The following is an 18,619-nucleotide window of genomic DNA, read 5'->3' on the forward strand; positions in this document are numbered from 1 at the left end:
ATCCATAAAAATGCTCATCTGAATTTCTTGAGCTCTGTCAGTGCTCATTACTTTTTCTATCTTCCTTCTTGCATTTAGTAGTTTTGGAGATGGTGGGTAAGAGGCCTCATTCCTTCCTTCCTGCCTTCCTCTCAAACCCTAAACCAGCACACCTGCACAGTTACTGAGAGCAATTAGGGGGATGCCGAGCACAGAAATGTGCAAACACTTCTGACTGAATGCAGAAAACAAGCCAATAAAAGTTCAAAGCAGCAGTGCTATATAATTAAACATGTATGTGGGTCCCCCAAGTCTGCACATGGTTATTGATCATCTTCCCTTCAGGGGAGTTTTTTATGAGGAGCACACAAAGAATGAGGAGACAGGATTATAAACCATGCAAATGTGGCTTCACATCACTACCAGAAGATTTAGGAGAGATCAACTGCATGAATATCATATTCTTATCTTGCTGCCAATGAGCAGCAGCATGGCTCCATGCCATGCTCTCAGTGTTTCACAGTTAGCTGTTGTTGAAGCCAGGGTTACCACTTTTCTTTTTGCAAATCAAATTCTAGTTGCAGTAACAGGCATGAAAATGCAAGCACAAGTGAAGGTTAAATCTGAGTAAACATTTATTTCAGGCTGCTTCTGGTTATTCTTGGAAAATAAATCTTTTAATTTTGAATAAATTAAAAATAAATTGGTTAACACAGTAAATTATTTAAGTAATTAAAATTCGAAGTGAATTTTAAAAGATTTCTTTTTCTATATCAGTGCATGTACAAATAGGCTCCCTGCTGCCTACCCATTGTGACCTTTTCTTTCTCTTTCTTTCTTTCTTTCTTTCTTTCTTTCTTTCTTTCTTTCTTTCTTTCTTTCTTTCTTTCTTTCTTTCTTTCTTTCTTTCTTTCTTTCTTTCTTTCTTTCTTTCTTTCTTTCTTTCTTTCTTTCTTTCTTTCTTTCCTTTCCATTTTTGTAACTCACAGATATATTTAGATTGGGAACAGTTGGATTGTTTAGTAGTCTATTCAGGCTACTGAATATGGCAAAGAGTTCAGGAGAAACTGAAGAATTCACATCTGTATCATCTAAATTTGAAGTAATTAACATTTGAATGTATTTATGTTAATATGCTGTTCAGAGATACAGAATTGTTTGCTTCCAATCCATTGACAATACTTTGTTCAACTACTGTCAGCAATATTAGATTTGTCAATGACTGGAAACTTTTGATAGCGTGTGCTATCCACAGGGCTCTGAGAATGCAGCCCGGAGCAGACAGAGAACAGGAACAGAAATATCACCTTGCTTTAGCTGCACTTCCTGCCTTCCCTTGCCATCATCTCCAAAATTGCTGCAGCACATTCCTGCCAACTTGCAGACCCACACAGATCACACTGCAGGACTGGGGCTGAGGCCACGATGGTTACTTGGGAGCTGCTTTTTCCCACATAATTCACCCAGCCCACAGCATCCTCCCACAGCACTTCCAGAAGCCTTCCCAGAAAAGAAATGGGTTCAGCAGGGGCAGCCACCTGCATCTGAACTCCCTTCTTGCTCATGTTGACACTGCAGGCAGAGGCAAATGCAGCCCAGGAGGAACCAAGGCAGTCCCATGTTTCTGTGCACAGCAGAGGAGCCTTTCCCGAGGAGCAGCAGCTTTCTGGAGCATGTAATTGGTCTGTGTGAGCAGACACCAAACCCTGCACAGGGCTCCTCCTGGCTGGGACTGAGCCTGCAGCTCTCCCAGGAGCATGGCAGCAGGGAAACCACCCAGCAGACACACAGGGCTGCAAATGCTCAGCTGGACTTGGACTTCAGGTACAGATCCTTGGCCAGTGCAGGTCAGTGGCATTCCACTAGCCAAGGACAAGAACATTTATGAAGGAAAATACGGGCCCTTCAATCTTTACATACAATTTACCAGAGACCATAACAAGCTGATCCATATTGGTCAAAACAAAACCTGTGAACTAGTGTATCAAATAGTGACATCCTGTATTGTCTATTGTCTAGAACATGACAGTCTTTTTTAAAAAGAGGAACAATTCTGAATATGACAAAGAGTATATTTATTTCAGTCCGAAACCTCTGTGAATTAAAAGCTTTGCATAAGACCAAGTATTGTCCAGATCTGATTCCCAGGAACTACATCATGCACTGTAATTTTGTTTCATTAGCTGATTACTGAGGACTACTAATAATTACTAGATAATGTGACTTTGTAGGTTCTGTTGTTCTAGTAAGAGGCTCTGTGTAAAATGTGAAGGCTTTATGTGGTGGTCCCTGTGCTCTACAGCAGTGTCACAGAGAAATTTGTTACCTAGCACCTTAGCCATGGTTCTCACATGAAGGTTACAAGCCCTTTTCATCACTACCAATATTGAAGTGGATGTTTAGTCACTTTTTAGGTTAATGGGGCATCCATACCAATACATTTAGAAAATGAAATATGAGGTACGGAGTTTTTATGATTAAAACTGATCATTTATATCACAAAGAACAAGAAAAATGTCTGAGAAACTCCTTCACTTTACTCATATTAGAAAGAAAATCCACACAAACAGAAAAACCCCAGCTGATTTGTATTACAGAAAAGTTCCAAACATCTCTCCTATGGAATCAGAAAGCAGAACAGAAGTTCTGATTTTCACATACAATGAACATCTCTAATGTCCTCAAGTGAACTATAATCAGGAGGGGTTTTTATAGCCTTTAGTCAGTCCTTTTTTTCCTTCCTGCAAACTGCCTTTAATTAGTGTACATTCATTGCTTCCCATTCCATCCTACACATCCTCCTGTGTTTAAAATATCTTTCCAGATCTAACACTGCTTGAGGAGACTAGGTAAAATGCTGATGAATGGAAGAGTTAAAAAAATCCAGAAGATATTTAGAAGCACAGGAAAGATCGACAAATATCACAGAAATAAGGTTGCAGTTTCTCTTAGAATATTAATATCTCACCACAGTAGGGTAGGTTGTCTTGTTAAAGTAGATCAATTATCAGAATATTTTAGACTCTTGTCTGATGTGTTCTTCAGATGGCATGGAAAAATAGAATACTCCATTTTCTGTTATAATCTGTAACTTTCATGGTATTAAACTAGCTAAAAATATCAGAAGGCATATCCTAGCACCTTTCCAGTTTTCTAAACTCTCAGGAATAAATTATGGTGGAATGGAAATGGCTGAAAGATGAAAGTGCAAACAGCTTCTCTCTTTAGCATGGTAGGAAAAAAGTTCAAGCAACAAACTGAGAAGGAGATATTTTGTAATGTACACAAATGAATGCTAAAATTAAAAGAATAATCCAGATTTGATGAGCTTCTGCCACAGCCATTGTTTGCAAAAAGAGGCTGCTGAGATCTGATAAACATCTGAGGAACTTCATTAGCACCATTTTTCAATGAGCCTCTTAATTTGGTTGTTTTATTTGTTTTTCCAGATTTCAATTTCTTTTTTTCTTTTCCCCTTCCCGCCTCTTTGGTAGGAAAGATGTTTGTTTTAAAGTCTGTTTCTTTACAGAAGCTGTTCTGCTTCTTTGAATGACAGCATGATTTTCTTTTCAAAATTTCAAGATATTTGACATTGTTATCTTGCCCAGTGGGTCCAGGGTGTTGGGTTGCAAACACTGAATTGAAGATCCTTACACAGAGCTTTTGCAAAGCCTTGTATGTAAGTTATTATAGTCAGCTGGATCACTTCACTGTGTAAAACAAAACAAGGACAAAACCCCTTGAATATATAAAACTAAGTCATGCAAGTAACCAAGGGCAATGTAACATAAGCAAATTTGACTAAGTTCAGGTAAATGTAAAAAAATTTGCATGCCTTCATTTATCCTTTGGTCTGCACAAGTGAGTTGAACAGCCTAAAGGAACAGGATTTCCCTTGAGGTTCTGCTGCTGCTCACTACATACAAACAACTATTCAGCGCTTTTCTTTCCCCTAACTAGAAATTTTTAAAAAAGGGAACAAGAGAAACTGGAAAATAAGCGAAAACTGTTGTGTAGTAAATGATTTAATTGGCCAGCAAGTGTCTTCAGAAAACATGAAAGATTTCTGACTAAATAGTGTTATGCAACATAAGTAAGAATTTTAATATTCACGTAGATAAGTAGCTTAATTCAACTTTCTTCAATAAATCATTAAATATTGATTCTAAAAAATTAACTAATTTATGACCAGAGTAGACCAAAATGGTCACACTCATACCCACCAAAATATTTGTCACCATGAGTCCAGAACTGAGAGAGATTTCTTCCAGTAGCAAAGGCTGAGATCAGCTTAGGACACTCCCAAAGTGCTGCCCCAAGTTCCACATAGAAAGCTGGTAAAAATTCTAGACTCCAGCCAGAGAGCTGAAAAACTTATATATTGAGAATGAACAGCTACTCAAAGAATGAGTTCTGCCATGTGGGTTTACCAAGTTTTCATTCTCTAGCTTTCTGCTGTGGTACTCAGAAATATAAACACCTTGCTGCAAATGGTCAAGAAATCTGGAATACTCACCAAAAGTATCTTTTTTTATTATTATTATTTTCCTGAAAAAGAAAAAGGGTCTCATTTTTCTAGAACTGTTTTTCAGTACTGTTCCCAAGTTGAAAAATAGAAGTTATGCTTAGATGTTAGGAAAAATCTACCATGATGATAGTTGAATACTGACTGCCAGGGAAGGTTGTGGAAACTCTTGCTGTCGAAGTGGTCAGCACTTGACTGGACACAGTCCTGAGTAACATGATCCATTTAAGACATTTTTGCAGTAGGGGAGTGGACAAGATCTCTAGAAGGCCTGTCCAAACTAAAATAAGATTGTGATTTTTCTATTCATTTAGATAGCAGTAAAAATTGTGTTTGAACTATCACTCTACTTCAGTGTATTCCAGTTCTTCAGGCTTGTGTCTCAAAGCAGTCATTTGCAGTATAATTGTGTGACCATTTCATTTTGATGGCTTCATCTTCTGGCTTTTGGGGATGAAATACCCTCTGATACATTTCTCTTAATTGTATTAACTTACAGTTGATATGTCTGTTGTAAAAATGCCAGACTAGGCACAAACTTCACACCTGCATGCTCACTGCATTTGTTTTTCTGTGCCATTCCCTGCTCTGTATGAGATGTAGCAGAGTAGGAACAGCACTGCTGCTGTGTACACTCCTTGTGTTCCCTCCAAGCCAATAGGCAATGGCTGAATGTTCTCCTCGGATACTACAATTGGGATGGATTTTTAAGAGAAAACAACACTGTTAGAAGATATTTACCTCCATATAGGGTTTAAAAATGTGGTGGCTGTAATTTTTTTCAGTGTGGAAATTATATCAGTGTATTTCAATAATCTGTTTCTCAAAAATGCATATGCTGGAAATTTTCCTAAGCCTAAGTTAGGTTAAGATTCCATGCCAGTACTGAAATACCAGACAAGCAGAAGCCAAAGACCAGTTTTATGTGCAGATTGAGGGGTGTCTATGAGAAGTAGAGAAAAAGACATAGCTTCTTTACATCCTATTCTTTATTTTTACTGCCATTGTACTGAAGCTATAAGCACTCATTAGCCCCTCTTCCATTCCTTCCACTAAGGTATGCCTTACTCTTTGTCTCTTAAGATTTTTCTTTCTGAAGTTCACTCTTCAAACCTCTTACTTTCCATTCTGCACCCCATCCTCTTCCATCTAAATTCCGCCTCTCTTCCAAATTCTTTTGCTGTATCTCAGGCCTACCATGTACTCCCACTTCCTCTCTAAGTGCTCCCTTATTTTCCTAGCTCTCCTCTTCAGTCATGCATCCCCAAACCGCATTTTTCTTATGCTGCCACTGCTTTTCTCCCCATTTAGAAACATTTTGTATAATTTACTATGCCAGCTTTCATTCTCCTTAGAAGATTAATTAATTCTATTTTCTAGTGAACTCCACTAAGCTGGGGCAATTGGCACTTACAGATCCCTCATTATGTACTGCTGATGCTAGCATGCATATTAATGTGCAATACCATTAAAAGAAAATCATATCTACAACCATGGGGTAGAAAATTTCTAGGTTTAATAGGACAGGTTAAAAGTAGAAATATAAGGTAGGAAACACCCATTGTATTTAGAAAAGATTTCATACACTGTCTCCCTTCTCCTGTCAGCAGTCAGAGTGGAATGGAAGAGACTTTACCTGAGGAATAGCAGCAACCAGGATCCAGCCTGGCTCAATCTGTTCTGGCAGGGATTTGATGGATTGACTCTGGAGAGGTCTAACTCCCAATTAGACTCAGTGGCCATCAGCTGAGAAGCCATTAAAGTGAATATAAAAACTACAGGAAAGTATGATGGTGACACGTTTTGTTTCTAGCTTGTTAAACCAGTAATTGTTATTGCAAGTAGCTGTCATTCCCACCAGCATTTGCTTCTTGTTGACAATGAAGAAAACTCATTTGTTTTATAGAGTGAAGCTTAATTTACTTCATGGTTAGTTTCTTTCTTTGGCTGTCAATCCCAGATCTCAGAGGAAGAAATGCAGAGAGTTTTATGGCAAGCAGAATGAGCTGTAACTAAACAGCCAGTACAAAAACTAAGGTTTCTGACTGACTGTGAAGGGGGGTTCTTGACAGACATATAGGATCAAAAGCTCCCTTTTGAATAATATTAGCCAAGACTGCCAGTCATTGACTACACTCAGATTGACTAGTGATCTGTGGATATTTTCCATTCATTTTGTATGGGTTTTAATTAAATTTGACAACTTCAGAAGAAATTAACTCCATGTCTTGAACTTCATCTGATGGAAAGATAATAGAATTTTGAGGTTAAGCACATCTTAAAGACTTTAACTTCCTTATCAGTTGTCATATCTAGTTGAATTCAGTAAAAACAGACACTGTAAACCCACTTATATATGCTGAGTTGCATCTCTGTGCCACTATGACAGAGTGAAGCTTAAATTAGTCATATTTGAACCCCAAAAGATCCTAAAGTGCATTGTACAAGTACAGCACAGGAATAACTATTGATATACCAATCAGTTGTGGTTGTAAATACAGTAGCTACTTAAGCATATAGAATGTAGTAATCCCATCTACATACCGAAGGAAATAACATAATTTGGAATTGGCCAGGATTTTCTCTCCCTCCATCTTCCAAGATAGGTAGCTCTTAAGTGACTAGCAGAAATCAAGAACTTTGATTTTGCAAATCCCTCCCAGACTGTACTGCTTGTTGGTTCTAAGGACAGTTAAGGGTTCGAAAGGCAAAAATGTGTATTTTGAGCTTCCCTTAAAATATTTTCTACTGCTAAAAATGTTGGGAATTTCTGACAAGAGATCTAAGAAAGACGTAAATTGTACTTCTAAGTTTAGTTCTTTAAAGATGCAGACAAAATTTGGCATTGTGTCTTGAATTAGTTATGCTTTCCAATTTCTTATAGTCTTCCTTTGCTATCTCCACTGTCCCTTCTAGGAAGGAAAAATCCACCCTTTGAAACAGTTTCCTAGAAGGTTAAAGACTTACCACGTCCATGATCTGCATGAGGCTGAGGGTGAAATAGACAGTGAGTGGCTGGGAATCATTTGCAACTGGTCGCTCCAACGGGTTGTAATTTTTCAGCAGCTCCTTGTAAAGCTTCCTTTGGAACTCTCCTTGCAGAGACTCTTTGGACACAGGAATAAAAAGATAAATAATAAGGATTCTACATCAGAAAAAGCTCAGGCATGCTTTTTCACTCCTATCAGATATTATGTATCTCTTATTACACCTGCTGCATTCCCAGAAAAAATGCCACTGTATTTCAAATAGTTAATTAGCTACTACAACAAAATCCTAATCACAAATGTTCATCCCAGCCTGTAAGCTCTTTGGTAATTTCTTTACTGACCATGAGTGATACATTCTAAATGCTAATGATGCTTTCTCAATGTATGCACCCTTCGGTCCAGCAGCAAGAAGTGATGAAGAGGAAACACAGTACCTGTGATTTGACACTTGTCCTGGCATAGCTATAACCAGAACAGCAGAACAGAGATATGGCAGAGGGCTTCAGCAACACAATAGGAGAAAAATGGCCACAGGTGAGACTGAACACTGCTCTCGAGCTGCTTCAGACAGAGAACTCTTTGGGGCAGGTACACTCCGCTTTGTTCTCTGTTCATGCAGTTACAAGTGAAGTGGGGTACGGGGTTCCTGGCAGAGATGATAGGCACTACATTATTATATATGCTATTATTTGGGGATTTCTGTCCTTCTTACACTTCAAATCCAGGGAGGATGCTTATTCTGCCACCTTTCTGTGCAGAGAAGGAGCAGGTCTACATGAATGGAGCAGAGAAGACCAGGGACAGAGGCAGTTTCCCAATGAAAGGGAATGTGAGACAGGGTAGGAACAGGTGCTCTGGATGTGAGCCCTCCCTGTCCCACTCCAGACGGACTTTCCTCTTCCCAATTTTCTAGTCCTCAACTCCCTCCACAAAATAGCCTCAACCTCTGCCCTAGGACAACGACCATTTAAATCCCTTCACAGAGTTCGCTCCCCCATCCCCACCACCCTTCTCCCATGTCCCTTCCCGGCAGGTCCCAGCGCTGGCCAGCCCTCAGTGCGGCCCGGGACGGGGGCGAGCCCCGCCGCAGCGGCCGGGGCTGGCAGAGGGCAGAAGGAGAGGGCAGCAGGGGACGGTCGGGGCCGGAGAGCCGCCGTGCTGGGGGGGACCCGGGGCTGCCGTCCCCGCCCGACCCACCCGCTCCACTCACCGCGCACGAGCCCCGCCGCCGCCAGCAGCCACAGCGCCAGCTCCGGGAGGCCCATCCCGAGAGAGCCGGCGCCGCGAGGGACGGACACACCAACAGCAGCGGCGGCTTCTCCCGCCGCCGAGCCCCGCCAGCTCCGAGCCGCGGATCCGGGCCGCTGGGAGCCGCCGGGAGCTCCGGGCACCTCCGGCTGCTCGGCCCCTTCCTGCGCCCGCACCGGAGCTCGCCCTACGGCGCCGCCGGCCCGGGCGGAGCGGAGGGATGCTGACGGCCCGCCTCCCCGCCCTGCCTCTCGACTGATGGATTTCCCTCCCTTCCCTAATCCTCGAGCGTCTCCGGGCCGGAGGGGAGGGAGCGGAGCCACTCGCAGGCTGCTGCGACAGCCGGAGCGATCCGGTGTGGCTGGGCGAGGGGGCCCCGGCATTATAGAGCCGAGAGCGGGGGCGGCCCCCTCCCCTGCCGGGCAGCCGCGCCCGCCCGCACCCGCTGCCCTCCCCGAGCCCGCAGCGGCACCGCGGGGAGCCCCGGCCGCTCGGGGACGGGAGAACAGGGGAGGGGAGCCGGCCCGGCCGCTCCGGAGAGCACACCCTGCCCGCGCTGCCCCAAAAACCAAACGGTATCAGCCATCCCCCAAATCCCCCACCGCTCCCGGCTCTCCTCGGCACAGGTCATTCTCTTCACCATAGGCAGCGGCTGCAGCGTTATTTAAGGCGCGAATTAGCCAAAGGGCAGCAGAGTGCCCCGAGCAGGATAACCCCTGGCAGGAGCGAGGAGGGCAGTGGAAGGGGAAGGCAGCCAGGGCACGGACCAGGGTAGGGCCAGTCCTTGCTGGCCTCAGCCAGTAGCTTGGCTTTGGTCACATCTAGAGGGGAGAGCTATGGCCACAATGATGTTGCATACGTGGCTATTAAATCCCCAGCAGAGATGCAGGGCTGGGTGCTCAGGTGCTGGATGTTTTGTCTAGATACGGGGAAAAAAACCATGGCTGAGGGGCATTGTGTTTAGTGCTTGGCAAACACATGACAGTAAAATGGTGGCTGAGCTCCTGCTTGGGACAGGTATAATGCACCACAGTTGGAAAGGAGGCCTAGAAAATTCAACACATTTTGTCGATTGTCTGGTTCCCATCTGCAACTCTAAGCGCAATTTTGATGGGTTCTTTCTTTCAGTCCAAATCCCTGCCCTTCAAATCCAGTTGCTACGTTAAATGAATGTCCCAGGCAGCTGCACTTAGAAAAGAATGGTATTGAAGAATGTTGTCATTTGCAAGGGGTAACTAAGTGCTTGTTTTTCAAATGACCATCAAACAGCAGTTTTTTTAGCCCATGTTAATTCTCGGCTTTGAAAATCCAGGTTATCTGTTCTGGCTTAAGCACTGACCTAATTCATGTAGCTACTGTTTAAGTATTTTTCAATGTTGAGCACAAAAGCAGATGCATCTTGGGGCAACCTGAGTAGTTCAGTAATTGGTGCATCATGTATTCCAGCTGTCACAGCAGGACTGAAACCTTCCCCTTTTCAAATGAGTCAACATGCCAGACAACTTTACCAAGGGATAGTAAAAGCCAGCAAGTGGTAAAGCTAACTCTCCAAAAGCCAAGTCGTAGCTGGTGGGTTTTTGGGTTTTGGTTGATTCTTTTTTCCATGAGATACTGACCTTTTTGGACCAGCCAGCAGACAAGAGTGAGTTGCTAGGGGAGCTCTGTGTTATTCACAGAAAAAACAAGTGTTATTATCCATTTGTACTTCAACCTTCCCATGGCAGTGCTCTTAGTATCTGGATTTTCGCCTTGTCTTATTTTGGAAAGAAGGCTCATTTTCTTTCCTCCTTCTACTGTTATCTACTGCTGTTTTGGCACAGGTGCCCCAGATATTTTTGAGTGTTCAGTAAACAGCATGAATTGTTCAGGCAAGAAATTCGGAGAGGAAATCTACAGTTCGTGGCTGACCTCTACCGTTGGCTCATTTTTTTGCTTTACACTTTGTTTTGTTGACAACTGCCTCACTCCTCCGTGATGAATACAAGGTCAGCATCGTGCACAACCCAAGGTCTCAAAAACCAAACCCTTTAGGGGATGGTGCTGAAACCCCAAATTCCTGTAGTATAAGTGAGGAAATAATAATTTTTAACTATTTCTTTGAAAAATCTTGATTTATATTTTGTTTGCAGCAGTCTCGTTTTCATCTGATGTTAGCAAATTGAATTTTATAGGCACTTCAGGAATTCTTTTGATATTCTTTAATAGCAATCAGCACCTCAGCTCCTTGATTAAACTGTGTTCAGTCAGGTGCATTCTTACTAAAGGTTTTACCTTTCAAGTCAGACATTCTGCTGTGAATGCACATAAATGGAAGGAAAAGGTTTTATCTGCTTTCTGTAGACATCCTGGCTAATAAACATTTTTAGATATTGTGTAGATGCTAGCAAAGAAAGGTTAAAAACCAGTATGCTGAAGTCGTCTAAAAGCCTTTCTTTATGGCAGTGGTTTTCTCTGTAGAATTTGGTGTTTACAAGTTAAAAGCAAGCGGTGCAGCCTGTGGCCAGCAGAGGCTTTCTTTGCCTGCAGGGCTCGCCCGAGATAATACTCACTCTTCTCTGAGCTTTGATTCTTCTCTCTCTCTGCTATCCAGCCAGGTGATTTGGAGGCAGCTGTTTCCCCTCCCTAGACATAACTTTTTAGACACAATGATGAATGTGAGTTCACTTTACAGTTACAGGCTTTAGAAACTGTTATGGGTCTCCCAGCACACCTTCCACAGTTGGGTGTTTGCCAGAATATAAACCAGTCTTTAATATCTCTTTGTTTCTCACATACATGGGACATAATTAGAGACAGCCAGTTGTGTGTCTGTCTGTGAATAACCAGTTGCTCAAGGACAGAACATTATGCACAAATCACGTCACATATGTCAAGGTCAGGCATAGAAAATGTGCGTGGTAATAGTGTGCATCTAGTACTGGTATGCTGTCTGTTGCTTCTTTATCTGGTAAGCAGAGAAGTAAATACGTCAATGTACAAAAGGCTTCACTCAAGTGCTATTTCAGGTCTATTTTGAGTCTGAGAGAGGCACAGAGCTACTAGACAAACAGCTACAGGGCTCTGAATTAGTGTGTCTATGGAAGAGACCCTCATCATGACAGTAAGATGATCGTTTATGCCCAAAGACCGTCCACCTAATTCAGTTTACAAGGCTAATCTCGTGCGTTGGTCACTGAAAGGAGCCAGGGACTGAAGATCATTCAGAATGTTCTTCTCAGAATTTAAAATTATTAATACAGACATTAACAAATCACCCTCCAAGCATGCAGGTTTTGACAATACCTTTTCCAAGTAATTAATATACAGTGTCTGTCACAGATGTGATTGCAGCTCATGCCAACAGACCAGCAATTATTTGAACTAAGTGACTGATCAGTAAAGCAGTGACAGCTTGGGATCAGGCTGGGTTACAGAAGGTGTCTGGAAGCTTGTAAATATATGACTTATTAGTGTTCACCAAGTTCTGTGCTGTCAAAGCACAGAACAAGATGTTGCAGTTGCCCAAGGTTTATTATATTCCAGAATTGTGAGAAATATCCTATTTTTCTCTTTGAACGGATTTGTAGATGAAAACAATCCTGCATCTTCGTGATGTGACAGAAGCTGAAAATTCTTCACTATCAGCCTGAGAGGAGGGTGATAGTGAACAAGTGACTATCTTGTACTGTATCCATCTAGGGTGACTGCAGCACTTTCTGCCTTTGATCTAATTATTGTGCAACTGCAATGACCTGGGGCTCCATATCAGAAAATAATCTGCTTTTCCTTCTTTTTAGTGAAGTAAGCAAAAAAGGCTAGAATTTTAAATGATACCTTACAGCACATGTTAGATGCCCACATTTCCTTGAATGTTATTTGAATTAAATTACCTCCTTATTTGTTAAATGCTTTCTTTTTTAAATAGTCCTAGTAATTGCATCCCATGCTATTAGTTATTCTCTGTTGTTTACTTTGCCCAATGAGTAGTCTTGGGGATTGAGAACATACATGTGACAAACTTGATTTTTTTTTCTGTAAAATGTCCTGGAACATTATATTATATGGTTCTTCCTTACAGGAGGTAACAAGTAGTTTTGATGCTGGGTTTTCTATTGAAGGATGAATTAGTGATCTGAAATATGGTTAATTTTGTGATTGAACTTTATATTCTCTACACACTAATTTGAACAGAGGTTCACAGAGGCAGTGTCTTCCCCAAATTCTTAGTTCCTACACCAGTATGTGATTTTCAGAAAATGATCCCTTCCCCAAATTGTCATCTGTTGGGAAGGATAAAGAAGAGCACAGACTATTCTGTTGTTTGAAAATAACGAAGTTGCTACCCTGCCACTTCGTAAAAAGTCGTTACAGAGAGTGTTTGTGAACAGTGCTCAGATGTGAGGAATAAGGATTTGTCAAATTTGCCTAATGACTGCATAACTAATGAGTAAGATCTGTGGTCATTTCTGTAATGCAAACATTTTTCAAAATTCATACTTGTCTTTTATTACTGTTAGTATACACTCAAGGTGTGAGCATATTAAACAACAGTGGCAGCACCACTGTGTTCTTGTGAATGAAACATCTCAAATTCTATAACCAGAGAGATGTCTCAGCATATCCACCCTACAGGTGCTTTTCTCTGGCCAAAGAAATATCACGTTTTCAGTGACATCATACTCAGCACATTTGCACTTTGATTTCTGTATAAGGAATTATTGTTCCTCTCATTTCTGCCTCTGTCAGGTCCTTCTGATGCATTTTGTAATTCCAGGACTTGGCACTCATTTCTCACTGACATACAAGTCACATTACAGAGTTGCTTTGCCATCTTTTTGGATGAGTGTGAATAACAGAAAGTTGACAAAACTGCTTTTCTTCACCCTGGTTAATTTTAAGCAATTACATAATTTAGGGTTCACAGAAGCTAATTAAAGTTGACAGGAAATCTGCATTTTAGGCCTACAGCTTTAACAGATCCTTATCTATAAGCATCTGAAGATCAAGCTTATTTATCTTGTCCTAAAGCAACACACTAGAAATTTTTCTTTCCTGAAAAAATTACCATCTGCTGCAATTTAAATAACTAACATGAACTCCAGAGAAATGGCCACTTGGTCTGTAAAGAACATTCTAATAAGGCTTTTGACCATAAAGCTAAGCTCAAACCCTTTCAAAGACAGAATGTTGTAGCGAAACTGAGAGCAAATCCATTTAAACTTTGGACTTATATTTGAGCCAGGGAACATGGGACAGTTTAGTCTTGCAAAGCCAAATTTCTACAGTCAAGATTTCTTAAAGAAAAACTAGTCAGAGTGCCTTCATCTGCTAGAGAATACTGAATTTTGGCCTTTAGAATCCTAATGATTAAGTTTCAGTTCATCAAACACATACATTCTTAATATGGCTTTGGGGAGAAAGAATTTTTTTTTTTTTCTTGAAATGCATGGATTACAAATTTACAGCTGTATCTCTTACCTTGCATAAAACCAGCACTCATTAATATTCCTTCCTAACTCCTCCTGCAAAGTCTCAGTATCACTACTAAGGACATCAGTCAGTCCTTGTTTGATTTATTTTAACCAATCACTGATGAAGCTGGTGTTTTTCAACCATGTGCAACAACAAATATCATGTATCCTATTCTGTTTGAAATGATTGTCCCTCTATACTGGCACAGCACACTGACAAGCAGCAAAGCTGCAAAGGGAAATGCCCTGGAGTTACTGGAGACAGGGAGAGATTCAGAGAGGAATCCAGAGGGGAATTCATTGCTATCAGCACCAGAGAGTGGCAGCCAGTTGTGACTCTGCAAAATGCTGTCTCTAGCCAGCTGGTGACAGTCCTTCATGGGAACTGCTGCAAATGGGAGCACTCAGAGAAGGGAAACAAAAATGAATAACTTTTGTTATCAGAACACAGCATATTTGGAGGCTGTGGATCCTTTAGAGATAGGCAGATTTTCAAAATGAGATTCCCTACTGGACTCAAAGGAACTCTCAAAGCAGCTGCTAGATTGTTTCATTGATGGAGAGCTGTGGACCTCTGGAGGAGGAAATGTAACTACTTGAAATAGAGGGTTTGGTGGAAAATTCACGACAAACAATTCAAAACACTAGCTATGATCTATTTTATCTGAATCCCTTATGGAAAATACAGACTTTATTGGTGTGTTTCTGGAGCACTGGAGATGGGTTATGGGTTTGCCATGTTCGGGAATGGAGGCCGTGTTTTTCCACATGGGCAGCACAGCGTGGAGCAGCCGTGCCTGATTTCCCAAACACAGTAAATGTGAGCAGCAGAAAGCGCCTGCTGGCTCCTAGGCTGGCTGGAATGGCCAAGTGTGTGGGAGGAGTGGCTCCCGCTTCCAGCTGGGCTCCTGATGTTATTGTTTGTGACAGTCACTGGGACTTCTCCCTGCTCAGAGCTGGTTTCGCAGCCCAGCCGGTGCCCGTGTGACATCAGCTGCGAAGCCAGCGAGCGCAGGTGGGCGCAGCCGTGTCAGGAGCGCGGCTCAGGGAAGTGACAAAGTCTCTCAAAGCCCCCTGTGCCCAGCACCCCAAACAGGAGCCCCTGGTGCTGAGGCAGAGACGGGACTGGGGCACTCGGGTGAGTGAATGCCTTGTAGTCAGTCAGACATTTAAGGAGCATACAGGAAACACAGCCCTCAGGCCTTGTGTGATTCATCTCCCGGAGAACCTGACACAGCGAAGGGCTGAGGAACAGCCCCAGCACAGGAACCATCTCCTGAGCCAGCTGGGGCTGAGCAACCACAATAGACACATGCACAGAGGGAAGGCTTTTCCAGTATTAGAACTGCTTTTGATTTTAGTGACAGTTAGCTCTCAAAATAAAACTTCTCTCTTTTCCAATAACATCAAAAGGGGTTTTGTTAGTCACGAGTAAATGCAAATTGCTTTCAGTGTATTTTTCTTGAACTAGATTTAAAAGACCACAGATAGTTCATACATTTATTATGGACAATTTTTTTCTAAAATGTCTTTTTATTATGACAGAGAGGACGAAAAAAGGGAGAATTGGGACAGAGAGGGAGGAAACAACTGTCTGCTTTTCTCAATGTATTTAATTAAGTAGGAGGATTTTTCAAGCTTGGATAAACTTCCAGGTATTCACTTAAGCATATGTTTTGCAGGAGAAATTTTAGACTGCTGATTATTGTAATGACTAATTAGAAGTTAAAAAAATAGGATAAAACAAAAGTTAAAATCTGAGTTTAAATTTGCCTACCAATTAGACCAACATATTTGGAATGTCTTCTTATGTTCAGAGAGAATTTTGCCTCACACAGCTCTAGGAGTATCTTTTTCTGCAAGTCTTGCTTGTGATCTGTTTGATATTCTATGAGAACACGAGAAAAATTATCACAGTTACCTGAGCCAGGCAAATAAAAAAAGAAGCTTACAGCAGCTTTCCGTTTTTTGCATTTCAAGTTCATCTTTCAGCAGGGATGTTTGGATATCCAGATGCCTTTTAATGAAACCAAATTTTCAGAGATTTGTCTGGTTTTGCTCTCTATATGAACACCTACTCACCTAAAACTGTGTTTCCATTTTCGCTAATTTACATAAGTAAACCTTAATTTTTAATTGAAGTTATTACTCCTATTAAGTTTTTTGGGATGCCTAAATGAAAATTCCATGGGTCTCTTTAATGGCTGTATTTCGAGGCTATTTTTTTATCGTGGTCAAAATTATTCTTCTGGATTCCCAGTTAATTGTGAAGATAATGCAATGTGGCAGGTCAGAGGCAACAATGACATTGCTAATGCCAGGCTGCAAGGTTAGCCTGTAAGTAGCTGAGATGGCTTGAATATTTTGAGTAATTAATTTATCTGTTTATTGATGGGTTGTCTATGGTACTGACTTTTATAATGCAAAAATGTCAATGTTTTCGTGATGATGATCGTAAGAAAATGTTATTAATAGTACATTTTTTACAGCCCTGCAGTGATTTACAGCCTATGTCAGACTTTTTAGAGAGATTCTGATTGCCTAGGAGCTTCAGTCTTAGGGCAACCCAATAAATTTGAATGCCTAAAAGTGAGTTTTCTAGGCAGGTAGCTGCATTTTTTTCTTGGCAATAAAAGAAATAATAATTGCCAAACTGTATTTGAAAAATTTACCCTACCACTGGTATTAATTTTAATTTTTAATGTTCAAATATTGTGTAATGGACGCATTGAAACTGTTGATTTTGAAGCTGTGAATGTCCAAGTCCAGAAGTGCCCATTTGGATGTGTCACAAGGAATTTCCACAGCTTTCCCTGGCAGAGGCAGCTCAGCTGAGCAGGCTGTGTGGAGCCAGGCACAGGTGCTGCTCAGGGCTCTGCTGGCAGAGCCTGGCCACTGTCACTGTGACCCTGGTGTTCGTGCACAGCAGCCTGGCAGGGACACGCTGCTGCTCACTGCTCAGCTCTTCTGGAGCTGCCAGCCCAGGAAATCCTTCTGTGCCTCTGACAGGTCCTGAGCTGCTCTAGGTTTGCTCCTGCCTTTTAATCTTGGTGTACAGTTTGTGTGGTTGGTGCATTGTAGTGCTAGACTCAGCCCTAAATTCCAGTTTCATTGTAGTTTCCTAGTTTTGAAGAGGAAGTGATGGGATTCCTTTAGGAGGAGGAGGAAGAGAAAATAGAGTTGTTCTGTGAATGTGGAAGTGCCCAGGTGATAAAGGGCAGGATGCTGACAGGTTTCTCACCTGAGGGAGTCTGGCTGGGTTTTAGGATTAAGGACAGGAACAGAAGAGACAGAGGTGCTATCTTGAAATCATTTGCTTTATTACTGTGTTGGCTCTCTTTATACCTATGTTCAATTTCTTTTCCCTTTTTGAGTTAACTGGTATCTTCTTAACTAATATGGCTTATCTTTAATGAAAAGATAAATTGATTTTTGGATTAAACTTTAGTGTTATTTGTTTTGTTAGGAAAGTAGTAACTGCAGAACTGCTGGTTTCAGGGTTCTTTTCTCTTTTTTTGTTTTAATCACATCTGGGAATTCATAGAGCATCTTATTGTCAGTCTTAGCACATATTCAGGTTAGTAATTTAGGAAATGTATTCCTGTAATTCATAAACCAGTGAGGGTTATTGAGATATTTTTAATGCATCCAATTTCTTCCACAGGGACTGCATAGACTATGAAGAAAATTAGAATCTCCTTGTCAAAGATGGGGCTAAGACACAAAGCAAGTTGAAAGAAGATGACAGCCAGGTAAGATTTGAATTTTCTCTTTGAACATCTTGCTAGAGCCACATGATTCTAGACAGTCTTCCTTTAAAAAAATTCCATTAAATTGAAACAAAATAGGATTGAAATGAAGTTTGGTACAAAATTTAGTAGAGATCTGCTTCTCAATCTCCTCTTCATTACTTTAATGATCAGGAGCTAACAAAAAGAATCTGGATTCATTCCAAGCTGTGGTACTAAACTGTGAGCTCCCCAGTTTCATTAAGGTGCCTGGTAGGTACATGTGGAAAACTTGGAGTAGGCTCTGAGAAGAGCAGTACGTGGGTGGAGAGCCATCCAAGGCAGAGTGGTAAAGAAATACTGGGAACACATGCAGGAATTAAGCGTGCTCCTCTCTCTCCATTTGTGCTAAAGGCATCCATGCCCTGTCTGTCTGGAGTGCCTTATAGAAATAGATTCAAAATTCACTAGGAAAAACAAGTATGATTGTTTAAATTGATGCTTGTATTACTGGTGGAATTGGGTCTTAATAACGAGGCATGCTTATGTTTATGGCAAAAACTATCACTAGTTAAAGTGTATGATCATGGAGTCATGGAATATCCTGAGCTGGAGGGACTCACAAGGATCACCAAGTCCAGCTTGGTGCTGTGACCACTTCCCTGGGGAGCCTCTTCCAGTGCCCCAGCACCCTCTGGG

General features: G+C 41.5%; 1 protein-coding gene across 1 annotated transcript in view; it reads right to left on the reverse strand.

Moving 5' to 3' along the window:
- The window catches only part of CHRFAM7A (CHRNA7 (exons 5-10) and FAM7A (exons A-E) fusion), a 35,720-nt gene extending 26,942 nt beyond the window's left edge, over window positions 1–8,778 (reverse strand). Inside the window, 2 exon segments of the mRNA NM_001323300.1 lie at window positions 7,472–7,611; window positions 8,705–8,778. Coding sequence (NP_001310229.1) covers window positions 7,472–7,611; window positions 8,705–8,759 — 195 coding nt within the window. The 5' untranslated portion in view covers window positions 8,760–8,778.
- Window positions 8,779–18,619: the final 9,841 nt, after the last annotated feature.

This window comes from Sturnus vulgaris, chromosome 13 (assembly GCF_052056855.1).
Source record: "Sturnus vulgaris isolate bStuVul1 chromosome 13, bStuVul1.hap1, whole genome shotgun sequence".
Taxonomy (NCBI): Eukaryota; Metazoa; Chordata; class Aves; order Passeriformes; family Sturnidae; genus Sturnus; species Sturnus vulgaris.